We start from the raw sequence: 15,470 nt of genomic DNA, 5'->3' as shown, positions 1-15,470 counted from the left end.
AGGTTATTGGAAGGGGGGGACATTTCATTCGTGTCTGTTGCCATTTAAACAGTCTTCTGCCTCTGGACAAGTCATGGTAAAACTCACACATAAAAAACACCTTTCTCCTGTCATGCTCCTGTTTTTGGGATGGCCAGTGCCATAATATTTGCCTGTGGTGTAGGAGGAAATAAAGGTTTTAGGAAGCGTGAGGTGTTAAGAGGACATATGGGTGGTGCTGTGGCCCAGAAGCCAAGCTCATTAGCCTTGCAGTGGGTTTGATCTCCAGTGGCTCTGGGGAGTTCTAGGCCTTAAACTAACAGTTCCTCATGTAAATAGGAAAAGGTACCATAGTATTACATTGCCCATCATTAATAAAAATGAATGAGCTGAGCAGATTGTACCTTCTGTCTAACTATATATGTGGGGTAAAAGCAGTGTTTCTATGTTTTTATTGTTTTATAAATCCAGCCTGTTTGTCAGAACAATTCATGATCATGTCATGCAGATTTTTACAGGAGGTTATTTCATACAAACTCACACATGTAACATATAAAACTCACAGACAGAAATCAAGAAATACAGCCATCATTCTTATTGCGGGCTTTTTTTTTTTGGCATTGGTTACTGTTCCTCATTATAAATTTCACCTCCAGCAGTTTGTTTTCCTCTTCAGTTATGCAGAATGCTCCTTCTTTTGAGTCATCCTTGTCATATTTCTTCCCACAGCTAAACGCTACTGTAAGAATTCAAGTCCAACCAGCAGCACAACAAGCAGTTATGCCCCTAGCAGCAGCAGCAATATGAGTTGTGGTGGAGGCAGCAGTGCCAGCAGTACCTGCAGCAAGAGCAGCTTTGACTATACTCATGACATGGAGGCAGCACACATGGCTGCTACTGCTATTCTGAATCTCTCCACCCGCTGCAGAGAGATGCCTCAGAACCTCTCCACTAAGCCTCAGGATCTCTGTGCAAGGGTAAAAATTAGTAAATCTGTTTGTTGATGAAGAACTGTACTTGCTCTGTGGCCCTTATAGAGACAATAGCTTTAGTACATTTTGCTTGGTTATTTTTTCCCTCAAAATTAACATAATCTGGTGGCTCTGCTAAAGCCAGGGAAAAAAAAAGATACAAATTTCTCACGAGTATCGCAGGAAATCATGATGGTTTTATAAAGTAATGATACAGATACCAAGTACTCCTCCATTTTTAATTTGTCTCTTACTGTAATTATAAAAGATGTTTGGATTGCTCAAATGGTATTTATCTCACTAATGTTTGGGGTTTGGGTTTTTTTTGCAAAATGCAGTCTGATTCATACATTTTGGAAAGGGATTGAGATTTAACTCTGCATTTTCATTTTAAAGTCACAAATGGAACCTAAGCTTCTAAGATTCAGTACAAAGAAATCTGTGCTACTGTGTCTTACAATTTCTTGCCTGCCTGTGATATCACAGTTCTTCAGTCAATACATAATGCATTTGAAATGGACAAATCCTCCAGGACAGGTGGCTTAAATTGTGCTTAACAGTATTGCAGGGTCACTAATGTTCTGTATGTTCACAGAGCCTCAGTATATTATGAAATGGCCATACAGACACAAATAAAAGCTTTTGTCGTTAAGCTTTCTGTATTGAGAAAAAACAGTGTAACTATTAACATTTGTTAAAGATTTAGGAATTTTTTTTTCATATTTAACTTTAAAGTTTTGGCTCTGATAGCTGTTCAAAAATGAGTATTTAACATGCATAAGCAAACAGTACAGTGCTGCCTATAGGAGACCACTAGATGGCCGAGCAGACAGATGCAGTGCAGAGGAAACATTTTTATTGTGCTTGTAGAGAGATTTTGAGCTGGCAGACATGTTCTGTTCTTCTACTATAGACAAAGGTTTGCTTTCCCTTGCTGTGCAAACCCCCTCATGTTATGATCATTTATAACAAACTAAACCTGTAGCAGTAGGTATTTGTAATAATCATAATCTGAGCCAGAATGGACTTTGTTTTCAAATACTGCTTTTTAGATTAATTTATTTAATACTGTTCAAGAGGAAAATCTCTTTCTGGCATGTAAATAAATGCAGTTGTTCTCTATTCAGTACAATGGGAGAAGTTGGAATAAAATGCTAAAAATCTTCTGTGTCTAAGCCAGAAAGGGCCTCTTTCCTAATGTGTCACTCTATATTGCAACTGAAGGAATGAGTCTGAGGAGATAAACAAGTCCTTTCTAAATTAAATTAGCAGGATAGCAGCAATTAGATATCAGCTCTGACAAAAGGCAGTAATTCAGAAAGAGCGACTTGCATTCACAGTGCTTTCATGCAGCTCTGTTGTTACTCAAGAGGAAAGAAAGTCACCAGACATACGAGACGTCGGTCACATTCACGTTAGTTTTGAAACCAAATTTCTAATGGCACATTTCATTTTTGGAAAGATGAGGGATTCTCTGTGGGCATTTTTATCTTACTTGTCCTTATTTTTTTGTGTTAATTTTAAGATCTTATTTCTCCCCATTGAATATAATAGACAACACTTGTTTCTTTCTGCAAAAGGGCCCATCCTCGCCCCATTTTTCACAGTACCAGTTCTCACAGAAATTGGCACAAATTATTATGAAGATAGCTACATGAATTGTTAATATGTGTTCATCTGCAGGGAAGGAGCTGTGAAACTTGAATGCATTTCCTCATTGACAAATGGTGTCCAAAAGGACTTTGTTTGGTACCTTCCCTCCCTGTTTAATTTTCAGACATTATCTGTTCAAGCATTGACTGCTAATGTTAAAGAAAGAAAGAACCAAAAATTATTTGATGTTTGCTGGTTTTTGTTACTCTAATCACCCAGACAGATGTCAGGACTGAAAACAGAATTATGCACATGTTACCTCACAGGTTACCTCACCTGTCACAGAATAAATCAAGAACATAAAGATAATGGCAAGAAAATACATTTAGAAATTTCTCCTTTATATATATCAGATTTTACACCTCTGTGCTGGGTGGCAGGAGGGGTACTGAAGACTCTCCCCTTTCCCCCCAAACATCAAATTAGCCATTCAGAAAGAAATCTACTTTAACAGCATTAATGTTGTGTAACCGCATCATGCTATGTGTAGGAGGGGGCTCAATGCTTACAATCTATACAGGAATGGAAAAGCATTTTATCATTCTGCTAGGCAATCAGATTGAAGAAGAGGTAGCAGTTTGCTAGTGTGAAGCTGAATTAACAATATTTTTCTTATTTTGACAGAATCCTGATATGGAAGTCGATGAAAATGGGACGTTGGATCTGAGCATGAACAAGCAGAGGCAGCGAGATGGTTGCTGTACCATTTTGACCCCACTGGAGCCAATGTCCCCACAACGACAAGCAGTGATGAACAACCGGTGTTACCAACTGAATGAGGGTGACTGCTGGGACTTGCCAGTGGACTACACTAAAATGAAGCCAAGTAGGATAGATGAAGATGATTCCAAAGAGATTAATGTAGGTCTTTTTCATCTATATAGTTCTTGTTGCAGTCTAATTTTGGTAATTCATTAATTTTCTGAAATTTGGAGGGAAATAGGAAGGAAAAGTATTATGTGATAAAACTGGTGGTTTTCTACGAAAAGGACTTTCTGCTGGTTAATCTTAAGGACTATATCATGCTGGCACACGTCTGATCTGTGACTAAGTTCCATAAGACAACATTTGAACCATGAACGTGAATCATGTTTTCTAACAGCATCATCTTGTTAACAAACATTTTCTGCAGTAAAGATGCTTTGCTATATCCAGATTACATTACTCTGTATAAGTAAGTTGACATAACTGTTCAATAGTGGGATAATCAGCTCTGAAGACAAGATTTTCTCCTGAATTTGAAAACCATAAATGATGTGCTGAGTATTTGAAAGCATATATTACTTAGAAATTAATTTAAATAAAGCAGAAGAGTAAAATGTAAGCTTTCTACTATTTCAACTAATCTTCTAGATTACTTATACGCTCTTGATAGCTATATGTGTAAAGGCCTGTATTAAAGAAATATTTTAAAGAATACAAAGAAGGGATATAAGGAACCAGTGTTACTTTTCTACTTATAGTACGAAGACAACAGCGGAACCCTTTAAACAGAAGAGGCAAATAAAGAAAATACATTAGTGAATTTATATTACTTTTCAAAACAGAACAGACAGGACACTGAAGAGGTCTGCTGACAAGGTTCAATGCCACTGCTTTTTTCTGTCAGGTTTTAACCCTTATCCATCCTGCAGCTTAAAATCCTGCACTCAATTCCGTTTAGCTGTTTGAAGACTTCTAGAGATTGATTTTTCTTGGTTTATAGCAGAAAATTAGGCTCATCATTTGTGTGTAGGACATCTCTTGCCAGTTTTAATTAAACCATAAAACTATTCTCAGTATCTTTGAAATATATAGCAAATTGGAATTTTCACTAGCTATCTTGAATGCATTCTAGCTTTGGTGATACAGTTTTGCTACTAATTTCCCTGAAGTTGGCAGGAAATCTGTCACTATCAAGGAAATGTGAGGTAAAGCAGTAAGAACTCCCTACTTCTACTGTGTTGTTTATAGCACCATCTGCAGGAATCCCTGAATCCCTGCATTCAGCCACTGCATTCCCAAAATAGATGGGTTTGAATTTCTGAATACATCAGTGAAGTTAATTACAAATTATATCATTCTGTCTTGCTAGACAGATCCATTGAGATTTGTCCCAGGCTGAGATTCTGTGTGTAAATGTTAAGATTGTGCCTCTTTCATCTTTGAGATGTTCTAAATCCTTAAAAATGCTATTTAATGGCTTTTTGATGCATAAGATACTGTTTTAGTCATTCTTTTAGCCTTTCCTCTGTGTGCAGTGACTTTAAGGAAAAAACCTGAGTCTTTAGATAAAAATAATGCGACAGCTATAAAAAAACCTGGAGTTTGTCCTTAATTTTTTTTCTAGTTAAATAAACTATATATTACACATATTGTGAAGTCTTCAAAATATTCAAATATTATTCAAAAGTTTAGTAGGTGAAAAAATGTAAAATAATTTCAATAATTTTCTCTGTCAGAATAGGCTAAGAAGGAGATACCATCTGATGACTCTGCTTTGCATTATTTTATGTAAGTTGTGACCTTATCTAGCTGAAATTAATGTGTATATATTTGCCTGTAGCCGGAAGATTTGGATCCTTTCCAAGAGGCACTTGAAGAAAGAAGGTATCCTGGTGAAGTTACAATCCCAAGTCCTAAACCCAAATACCCTCAATGCAAAGAGAGCAAAAAGGATTTAATAACGTAAGCATAATGTGAGGTGAAATTATTTATCTCCTTTTAACTTTTTCTCTCTTTGTCTTTTTTTAAACCAACGAATACATATACGCCTTGCAGTATGAGCATGCAACATTTGCAGCATATAAATGTTTCAAACTGCCAGTTAAGTAAAGTGATAAGCTAATGTGTATTTGCTTGTTCTTAATGATGCTATATTGTATTGAGACGCCATTTTCATTTAAACCTGTTCATTTTGCAGCTTTTCGATTAGGATGCTTAAAACCCCTTGCAGTCATTGCAGCTAAACTGGAAACAATGAAACTTTTAAAAGTTTTTTTTTTAAACATACTTACTATTTTGGCTGTTTTTGTTTTTGTTTGGTGGCAGATGTCCAACACCAGGGTGTGATGGGAGTGGTCATGTGACTGGTAATTACGCCTCACATAGAAGGTGTGACTTCATTTTTTTCATGGTGGATTCTGTCTTTTCAATTTATTGTTTTCAGCTTACCTCAACAATGCTGTCAAAGTAAAACGTTGAACTATGTGTTAACCCTTTGAGTAATATATGTTGATCTTAAAAGCATGCTAATTTGTGTGTTGTATAAACGTCTTTTATTTTTAAATAGATTACTAAAATTTCCAAAGTATTCTTAAGCATTTAAGTAGTTAACCCAGGAATCTCCAATATATTTTGTTATATTTTTCTAGTTCATAGAGAAACAATCAAACAAACAAGAACATTTCCAGTATGTAATTTTGGAAGTAATGTTGATAACTAAATATATTCAGAGGGTTAACTATATTACAGAATTCAATATTACAGCACTTGCCCCATCGCTTTTCTGCATTACAAACTTTTACTTTTTAATTTTTATGTTGTGTTTGTTTGGGAGTATTCGGTTAATGAGAAGATTAACATACTTGTATGTCCTACCATGTCTTACAGTTTATCTGGCTGTCCCTTGGCTGACAAAAGCATTCGAAGTATGCTGGCCACAAGCTCACAAGAACTCAAGTAAGATATAAAGAACAAATATTTTCTTTACAAATATTTATTTGACTGCATATTGTGTATAGTTGGATCAGAATTTAGAAATGCTGTCTGGAGAGCAGCTGCAGGAGGGGCTGATCCTGCTTGCAACATGCATTGAAGTCTGTAGAAATTCCATACAGGGGGGTCTATACATAAGTCTGTTGACCTAGTATGTCCTTTTGTGTATCCGTTAGGTGATAGGGATGGACAAAAGACAGAACTTCTGGAATTTCACCTTAATGTTTGAATTCCTATTCAATTTTTTTCTGAACTTTTGAGTTTGCTAGTTTGAACAGAAAATTCCCATACAGTTAAACTGATGAAACACTTCTGATTACACAAGCAGTAGAAAAGCGCTGCAGTTTCTCAGACACAGTTGGAGGGAAAACGATTTGTTTTTCCCAAATGCTTGCAACATTTTCCCCAGGTTCGTATCATTGCTACCAGCCTAATGCATTTTCTCATGTGACTATGTTTTTTAATGTTTACTTAGTTATCCCCTGTTTAAAATTAGTTCTTTACAATTCCTTTTAGTTCTTTGGAGTAACAGTTGTGAGCAATGAACATTAGAGAATCATGAGACTTAGCTTTGCTCTGTCTTCCTGCACATATGCTCTACTGCAGCTCTCTGTGTGCAAGAACTATAGCATTTATTAGTGCTATGTCAGGGTGGTACTCCTGAGTTGGTAATTTGATTAACGTAGAAAGATTTCACAAGAAATGAGGAAAATTTGGTAGGGAGAGTATGAATGGATACTTTATGCTGCCGTGTTTGGCAGTATTCTGTCTTTACAATACATTTCTTGAGTTCAATAGATACACTGATTAAAAAAAAAACTCTTGATGTAAACCAAGGGAAAAATAAGAAAGCAAGCATGAGAAAACTGCTGGAATAAGATTGCTGTCTAGTTTTATCTAATTTAGTTGGTAAATGTAAACAATACATGCAAAGTTTACATTTGATTTCCCACAAAGTCAAAAATAATGTTTTGAAACTATTAGTTTAGATCATGCTGGTATATGCTGCCAGAAGAATATGTGTTATGCAAAAGGGGATGCAAATGAGATCAGGGAAAACATTTAAGTATGAGCAGAGAAAGACATGGGCACCCGAAAGAAACTCAGATGTTGACCTGGGTTTTGGCTTGGGATGGGTCAAGTGGTAGAAGTTTGAGGAAATGGAAATGCATAAGCAAAACACGGTCAAGACTCTTGAAGCAGCATGAATATTTTAAGCACATACTTTGCTGCTTTATCCCTTTATAAAGTTTCTACTTATCTTAGGAAGGTTTTTCTGAATTACCCCATCTCCTCTGCCTTTCTCAAACATCTGCAGTCAAGACTGCCTGGTAGAGTCCAGAAAGAAAAAAACCCAAACCACTTAAACTTGAGACCCCACTTCTATGTCATGCCACTCTCTCTACTTATTTCAAGTTTTGCTTAAACAATAAGAACAAGATAATTAGGTTGAAAATATATAATTTATTATTTATTAGCATAAATTATTAATTTAGCAGTTACCATTATACCTATTGAATGCATTAAACTCTGTTAAGTTTGAAAATGACATAATTTTAAGCAGGCTTACTTAATTCAGTTCTCTTTTGTACTTGTACTATATGGCAATTCTTCAATTTATGACCATATATTTTTCCACAGGATAACAAAGTAAATCACTGCACAGGGTAGATAGCAATCACTGCATAAGCAAATAATTAATTTCTTCTCTTTTCCTCATTATCCCATGTGAGGCCCTGTCTGTTATTCACTACAGTTTTCTCAAACTGCACTCTGAAGATATAAATATTAATTCGCTCACACATTTGTCATTACCATCTCATCCGAGTGTTTCCTAATTAATTTAGTTATAAAAGAATTAGTTTATTTTAATCTGCAGTTATATTCTGAAGTAAGTCAGTATTGGTATTATCCCCATCTTAAACCAGAAAAAGTAGGCATATAATTTTGATTGCTCAGTTGGATACTTTTAGGACTCAATTTGTCAGTTCTTCACATTATAGAGAGCTGTATAGGTTCAAACCCTTGAATTTGCTTGGAGTTGTGGGAATGCAGCAGATCTATGGAATATAATTGACCATTTGTGAAAAGGGATGAACTCAACAGAAAAAGCAGGAGACCTCTTCCAGAGCAGCCACACTGTCCTTTCTCCTATCCCAAAACTCGGATCAGTCCCAGCTTCCACTTGGCCCATTTATTCTGTCCTGTTTTTCTTCATCATTCTTTCTACATTGTTCCCTGTCTCAAGCTCCCTTGTCTGATCAGCCCATCTCCTGCCTCCATCACATTTATATTTTTATTGTCCTCTGTCTCTACATCCTGTGAAGTTGGTACAGAGACAGAAATAAAGCATCTTAGCATTTCTCATGTATATTTGAAAGCAGGGAAGTAGGAGTCCTATGGATGGCAGCATCCTTTACACAGCTCTCATTTATACTCTTGTTCTTTGCTTAAGATGGAAGAAGATGTGATCATGTAAATGTAAAGTGCATGCACAAAGCAGCTAAACCAAAGCTACATAAGCAAATTTGATTTTGAAATTTTTGAACTGTGAAGTACTTCATTTCCATCTGTTATATTTCTGTGTGTGAGGTCTGGGAGTGTAATTTCCTTGTTTCTAAAATGAGCAAGCTGGAAAGAAACAGAAATTACATAATATGGGATACTACTGGCCTTCTGTCAGGCCACCAGTCACCATGGGAAATTTTGGAATCTGCTGTATAGCTTGGGCTGCTGTTTTAGCCAACAGCAGGAGAAGGTTTAGTGATCTGCATGGACTGAGCACCAGGAGGGGATGGGAAACATTGCTGGGATGTTTCACACATATTTGCTGACAGCAGAAGAGTAGTGAGAATCAGTAACCTTGGCTCCTGCCCCAGACTGTAGAGGGAAATGTATACACATTTTTTGCCTGTATCCCAAGCTGAGATCCCTTCTGTCCTATCCCTACCAATCTGTACTGTTCTCATATCTTCATCTTTTATTCCTTGTTCAGATTTTCAGTGTAGTTTTTTTTCCATTCATCCATAAAGATTTCAACCTCTGTAAAATTCTTGGCAAATACTCATTTAATGTGTAGGGTACAGGGAACAGTTGATAGTGTGGTAGAAGAATTGATAGTGTAGCATATGAATCATATTTCTGGACTGCATAGTTTGTAAGGATTTAATGCTAATTGGAATTTTGCTAACAAACTGATTTTTTTTTTGTGTCCCAACTAAAATATAAAATAGCAGGCACTTCAAATATTATTCATTAATAATATCAGTCAGATAATATTCATGATCAAAATAATATAAGAATCCTAAAAGGTTAGAGAAATGTTTATTTTGCTTAACAGTCATGCTTACTGTATTGCCTTTTGGAAATTGTGACTCCAAGATTCCATTACTCACATTTCCTGACTCTCAGAATAATAATGTTGCGACTTTAAATTAAATTGTTCCAGGGTCAGCATAATTATTCCTTACCACCCATGCTTCTCATCTGTAAGGGTTCTTGCTCAGGTTTACCATGCAGATTGCACAAAATTTCATTTTTGCCCAAAGCTCAAGTGGAAAAGTGAGAGCCTTTGTGCATAGTTTATCAGCAGACTAAAGCAGTTACAGCCCAGTCAGTGATTTCCAAATAACAGAAGAATATCTTCTGCTTTAATTCTCAGATACTTTTGCTGGGGGAAAAAAAAAAAAAAGAGGAAAAAAAAAGGGGAAAAAAAAGAGGTTGACAGCTTTTTAAGGTTGTCTGAAGAAATGAGTATCTGTCAAGGATCCAAACATTTCCAATATTGAGATTTTGGTTAGTACTTTTGAGAAGCAACTAATTTTTAAAGGACCTGGGAACATTATATGGATGAGTAAAGTTAACTATGACAGGAAAGCAGTTAACAGCCCACCCAGTGACAGCTACCAATATTAAAGTATTCATAAATTAAATTCCATGTAATCTTACCCATGGGCTTTTTCTTATCAGTTTTCATATTTATTGCTTATCATAGCAGGTTTTTCTAACATTTACAATTACTTCAAAACTGTAATCCCATTGTGGAATTATAAATACAGTTAAAAACAACGTTTTGAAGCACTTTATATCTTATTCAAAACAAATTTTTTTAAAAACCCCGTAACAATCCAAAGCTAAACTTAATTATTGTTTTTAAGAGGAGACATTTTGTTCATCAGTAAATCAATCCCAGCTAAAACACAGCTTGCTGACTGAGAGAATTTCTTCTTGGTGCCCTGTCAGTGTGGTAACCTGAGAACCCAGGTACCAGAGAGTGACAGACTTAATTCTACTTAGGGCTACTTTGATGTAAAAATAATCACAATTTTTCAAGGGCCATAGGTAACTAAGTATTAGCTTGGTCTGCTGTGGAACTAAATATCACATTGTCAACATCTACTCTTGTTCCCTTGGGTCAATTTTCTGCCAGAAAATCCCGTTATTGCTTATTCTGAAGAATCTGAACCTCAGAAAGTTTTGCAGTTCAACCAGGTGCCTACAAGTTTGGATACTTCTCTGATACTGTTGTAGTATGCTTAGTCCTTCAGTCCCAAAACACCTGTGTGGATTTTTTTTTGTTTTCTGTGGTGGATGTCTTTTGGTATTTCCTATGGCACTTACAGGGAGGCATACAGTCTTCTTTCCCTCCCTACAATGAAATCTGAGAGCTTTTGTTTTCCACATCTTAATTCAAAGTGGGGAGTTCAGTCTGTTTTCTCATGTTCTTCACAATAAAGTAAGAGTTGGAATTTCTGTGCCTCCATTTTTTCCATGTCACTCTGCCTTAATTTCCATATTCTTGGTGATCTTTTACTCTTTCTCTTAACTTCCTTTCACTCTTGTCTCCCTGTTCCCAGATGTGCCATCCTAGCAGTGTTCACATAGAAAAGGGAACTTCTCTGAAGCTCTCCCCGTTAGCCATGACTCTTCTAGAAAAGCAACTCCATGCAGTACAGTTTTTTCTTAATAGAAAGGATAGCCTTACCTCCTACTTCTAGGGAAACTCTTCCATATTAATATATTATCTATTATTTCTTTTTTATTGATGGGATTTTACTGCAATTTGCTTGGCAAGAACTGGGAAGAAGGGATACCCTCCCCAAAATGGAAAAGCTTCTGTTGGTTTTATTCTAATGATTATATAAAATAAAGCATTACTGGAAAAGGGTAGTATTTTCCTCCTTGCTTTAGTCATCTGGCAAATAAATAAGCCTTCTCCAAATATAAATTTTAAATGCAGAGACAAAAATTGATAGAATATATTAGTAAAACACCACAGAAACATTTCCCTCTTTAGATAGGTAACAACATTATTCTTGGACATTGACCAGGGCCTATACTATTTTAAACCTTGATAGCTCTCCCAATATGCAGTCACTTTATGTACTCAAACCACTTATTTCTGCAGAAATCTGTTTACCTGCTGGAGTGAGTTCTCCACCTACATCCTGTGTTTTCCACTTGAGGTGTTTCTGATGTTCAGTTCCCGGGTGTACATTTTTTGTTTCATCTGCAAAGAAGTATTTTCCCTTGCCTTGCCTTCCCTTTCCTACCTTCCCTTTCCCTTTTCCTGTTGAGATTACATCTGTCCTCCTATAGGAAGGCAGCAAGACTGAGACCCATTATATAGTTTTCACTCACTTTTATCTTAGAAAATTACTCTTTGTTGCAAGAGAAACAACCATTTCCATTCTTATTATCACTTTTTTACTCCTCTTTTTATGCCTTTTTTTTTTTACATGGAAACTTAATAGAAGTTGTCATTACAGTTTTTCTTGAATACTGAGGTTGTTGAGCCTAGTAAATAATCTTGTGTTAAGGTGAAATACTCCTTTGATGCTAAGTATGTATCCTTTGAATCTGCAGACACTTTTTGAAATTCCTTGATGTTTTAGCTAAGTTTTGTATAGGAAATGTGATTGCAAGGACCAGATGTGATGTATTTGGAGGAATGCTAAAAATTGATAAAGTGAGCCGTTTGTAAGTGATAGTGTTTTATTAACTTACCTGCAATGTTGTGGTAAAACAAGCTGAACAAACTGTAGTTTTTAATGTGTTCTTAAATTGCAAGTTAGCGTGCAAGTCTAATTTAAATTATTAAAATCGAAACCAAGGAACATAGATCCCCAATTATTAGTTCATCTGTAAGGAATAATCTTTCCCATTTTGCTCAACAATCCTTGGGCCAAGTGAAATTAGGAATCTCATGTGGTTTCAGTGGGTTTTTTTTGCATTTTTGTTTCCTGTATTTATTGCAGATTTCCACTTGGATACCTTATCTTTGATGGCAGCATGCATGCCTGGCCAGAACAGAACACCTTGGGCTCTGTTCCTGCACTTCTCAATACTCAAATGGGCACTGTAGGTTATACCTAGCATTTCCAACCTCATGTTGTGTGGTGTTATGATAATGTCCTTTGTATAGAAACCCATCATCTGCAGCAACCTCATCTCTGTAGTCGCAATAAGTTTTACATATGGAAGTGGCTGGGCTTTTTCTCTGTTAGAATATCTCATTCAGACTCTGGTAAGGTTGAGTCATTCCATTTTTCTCACTTAAGTTTGTCAACTTTTGTCTCCGAAATGGAAAACACTTGAGTTTTGTTTACATAAGACCCTTCATCATTGTTTTCATTACTCAGAGGTAGTCTTAAAAGCATGTACTCTCTAAAAAGCTCCTTAAAAGCCATCTGCATATCAGTATCTCTGATGCTGTGAAATGTTCCATGCAGGCACAAAATTGTTTGCATGAAGCACCTTGCAGAATCAGGGCCTTAGTAAGTTGTCAATACTATGAAATGCTCTGAAATTAGAGGCTTGTTTGGCATAGTGGTATCTACAACAACCAGACAGTTCATGGCCTCTTTCCTTATGTACTTAATTATTTAAAACAAAAGATAACAGTAGCTTGTATTTTTTTACTGTTTGGATTTGAATCAGTATTTAAAACCGTTTGCCACTCAGTTTTTACCAAAATAGTCTCAATTCAGATGAATATTCACTGAATTAGAGTAATTTTTTCAAAGCAGCCTGTATGGCTTAGCGAGCCTAAACTTTGTTTTTAGAAGGAATGTAAGTGCTGGGCATCCACATCCCTGCAACTTCTATATGCCTAACTTTGAAAGTGGAATTCAGTGTCTGCAATAACAACTTAGGCAGTTTTGAAGATACACTTCTTAGTTCCTAGCTCTTCACTAATCACCAGATATTTCAGTGTGAATGTTTGTTTGATGGTTTATTTTAATTTTTGAAACTTTTCTCTTGTCAGTCATTAGTGCCATTCTGTGCAGTTTCTAAGCAACTATTCTGAGAGGAGCACTTAATTGTGATTAATTATAAATGAATTTGTTTAGATATGTTAATATGCCCAATGAATCTCTTTAAGGCCTTCTTGTCTTGGAGTTTTTCCATTTGTACAGTTGCCTCTGTCTTCCTTGGGTTTGGTCATACTTCTTTGTCATTGAACTTGTCCTACATAATTAATCTCATTCAGCCTGGCATTTGCTTGTAATCAATTCAAGGGTCTTTTCTTTGGCACAATCTGGTAATTGTGCAAACTCCCATTGTGATGTTGATCATTTTTGCTTCAAATCAACAGATCATAACCAATTGCTCATTCCATCCAGATCTGCAAAGATCTGCAACATGATGCTGTGGTATATCCCAAGTGCTGAGGTGATCCCCATGGGAAGTTGCATAAACTATACACTTGCTAAAAGGGGAATTAAAAATGAAGTGTTTTGCACTTTCTGTGTTTGGTCAGACTTGCCAAAACCCTTTAATATATACCCCAAAACAAAAGTAATTTTGTCGCTTGAAGTCCTAAACATGATTGTCCCGATCCTCAGTTGGTGTAAATTAGCATAGCTCCACTGCCTTTGGTGGAGTTACACTAAGATACAACTGTGATGATCTGGGCAGGTGCCCTCAGCTACTCTCTTGGGTTAGCATTCATGTTTGATTGCCTTATTTAAATTTTTTGAAGTTAAAAAATTCCTTGCATTGTTTAGTTTCTTAAAATGGGCAGTTGCTAACTGGATTATGTGGTGTCTGTATCTACACAGTAACATCTGATTTTGCCATGTGGTTAAGTTCATCCCTTTCCTTTTATCTCAGTGCTATTGGGACTGTATGTGGCACACATTTTTTGCAGCACTGTAGTATCTATATCAATGTTTTATATCTCTAAAATATCCCATATCCCTCATAAGCACCTCGTCATAATCTTTTACAATATTTTTGTATTCCCACTAAGTGGAATTTACATTTGCTCATCTGCATGTAAAAACTGCTCTTCTACCCTAACACACACAAAATTTCCACTGCTTCAAAGTCTGTTGATTTCTCTTCTTCCACAGATAACAGCAATGTGCTCTTTCAGCATGTCTTCATTTGTATGAAACAACCTTAAATTTTGAGGAGTATTTTAACACTGGCCATCGTTATTTTTGTATGCTTGACTGTGCTTACACTGTACTCAGCTTCAGCAGTATATGTTTTCTGCAATAAGGCGGCAGAGGAGGACTGACATATAAGCACATGACTATTATTAGGTATTATATTTTGGACCGTGGGGAAAAAAAAAGGAAAAACGACAGACCCTTCAAAAAATGAGTTTAAATAAATTATATTTAACATGTAGTTTCCAGAGATATAATATTGACATCATTTTATTTAAATAATGAACTGTAAAGTAGTCAATCAGAGTGATATTTAAAATGCCTTCTTCAGGCTTCAGAGTTAAAAGTACACTAAGATGAACAGAACCTAGTTTCCAAATTTTCAGACTGTAAATTAATGGGGACATCATTATGAAAGCATATGATCAGTCAAAAGAGCTATAATTTATTCAAAAGAGATTAGATACACAAGTATTTTTCATCTGTATTAAATAGGAAAAGAATCAAAACATACAGATGCATTTTATAAAAAAACCAAGTCACAGACTTTCTTTTTTACAGGTAGAGAACTATTTTTTCTAGGCCAGTTTGGCACTTTCCTTGAATACATGGTGCACATAAGAAGTATTCTAAAGAAGAATTACAAAATCACTACTTAATCATTTTACCAGTAAAAAAATGAGCATATGTTTTTTTGTTTTCTTGCATAAGCTAATGACAGCTAAAAGAAATAAAATGACCCTGCATTAAATACAATCTAATGAATGCTGAA

At 35.8% G+C, this 15,470-nt stretch overlaps 1 protein-coding gene across 17 annotated transcripts in view; it reads left to right on the top strand.

Moving 5' to 3' along the window:
- MYT1L (myelin transcription factor 1 like) overlaps window positions 1-15,470 on the top strand; it is a 311,356-nt gene that overhangs the window by 245,823 nt on the left and 50,063 nt on the right. For 11 of the 17 annotated variants that reach the window (XM_085056760.1, XM_085056762.1, XM_085056764.1 and 8 more), the window contains 5 exons: window positions 709-956; window positions 3,228-3,464; window positions 5,149-5,270; window positions 5,634-5,696; window positions 6,195-6,263. In XM_085056760.1, coding sequence (XP_084912886.1) covers window positions 709-956; window positions 3,228-3,464; window positions 5,149-5,270; window positions 5,634-5,696; window positions 6,195-6,263 — 739 coding nt within the window. The remainder of the gene's footprint in view (window positions 1-708; window positions 957-3,227; window positions 3,465-5,148; window positions 5,271-5,633; window positions 5,697-6,194; window positions 6,264-15,470) is intronic. The other 6 variants (XM_085056772.1, XM_085056770.1, XM_085056771.1 and 3 more) reach the window with 1 other exon arrangement.

This window comes from Lichenostomus cassidix, chromosome 3 (assembly GCF_008360975.1).
Source record: "Lichenostomus cassidix isolate B80296 chromosome 3, HeHo_3.0, whole genome shotgun sequence".
NCBI classification, from domain to species: Eukaryota; Metazoa; Chordata; class Aves; order Passeriformes; family Meliphagidae; genus Lichenostomus; species Lichenostomus cassidix.
Note: the sequence above shows the minus strand (reverse complement) of the source record. Positions and strands in the feature narration are given on the sequence as shown.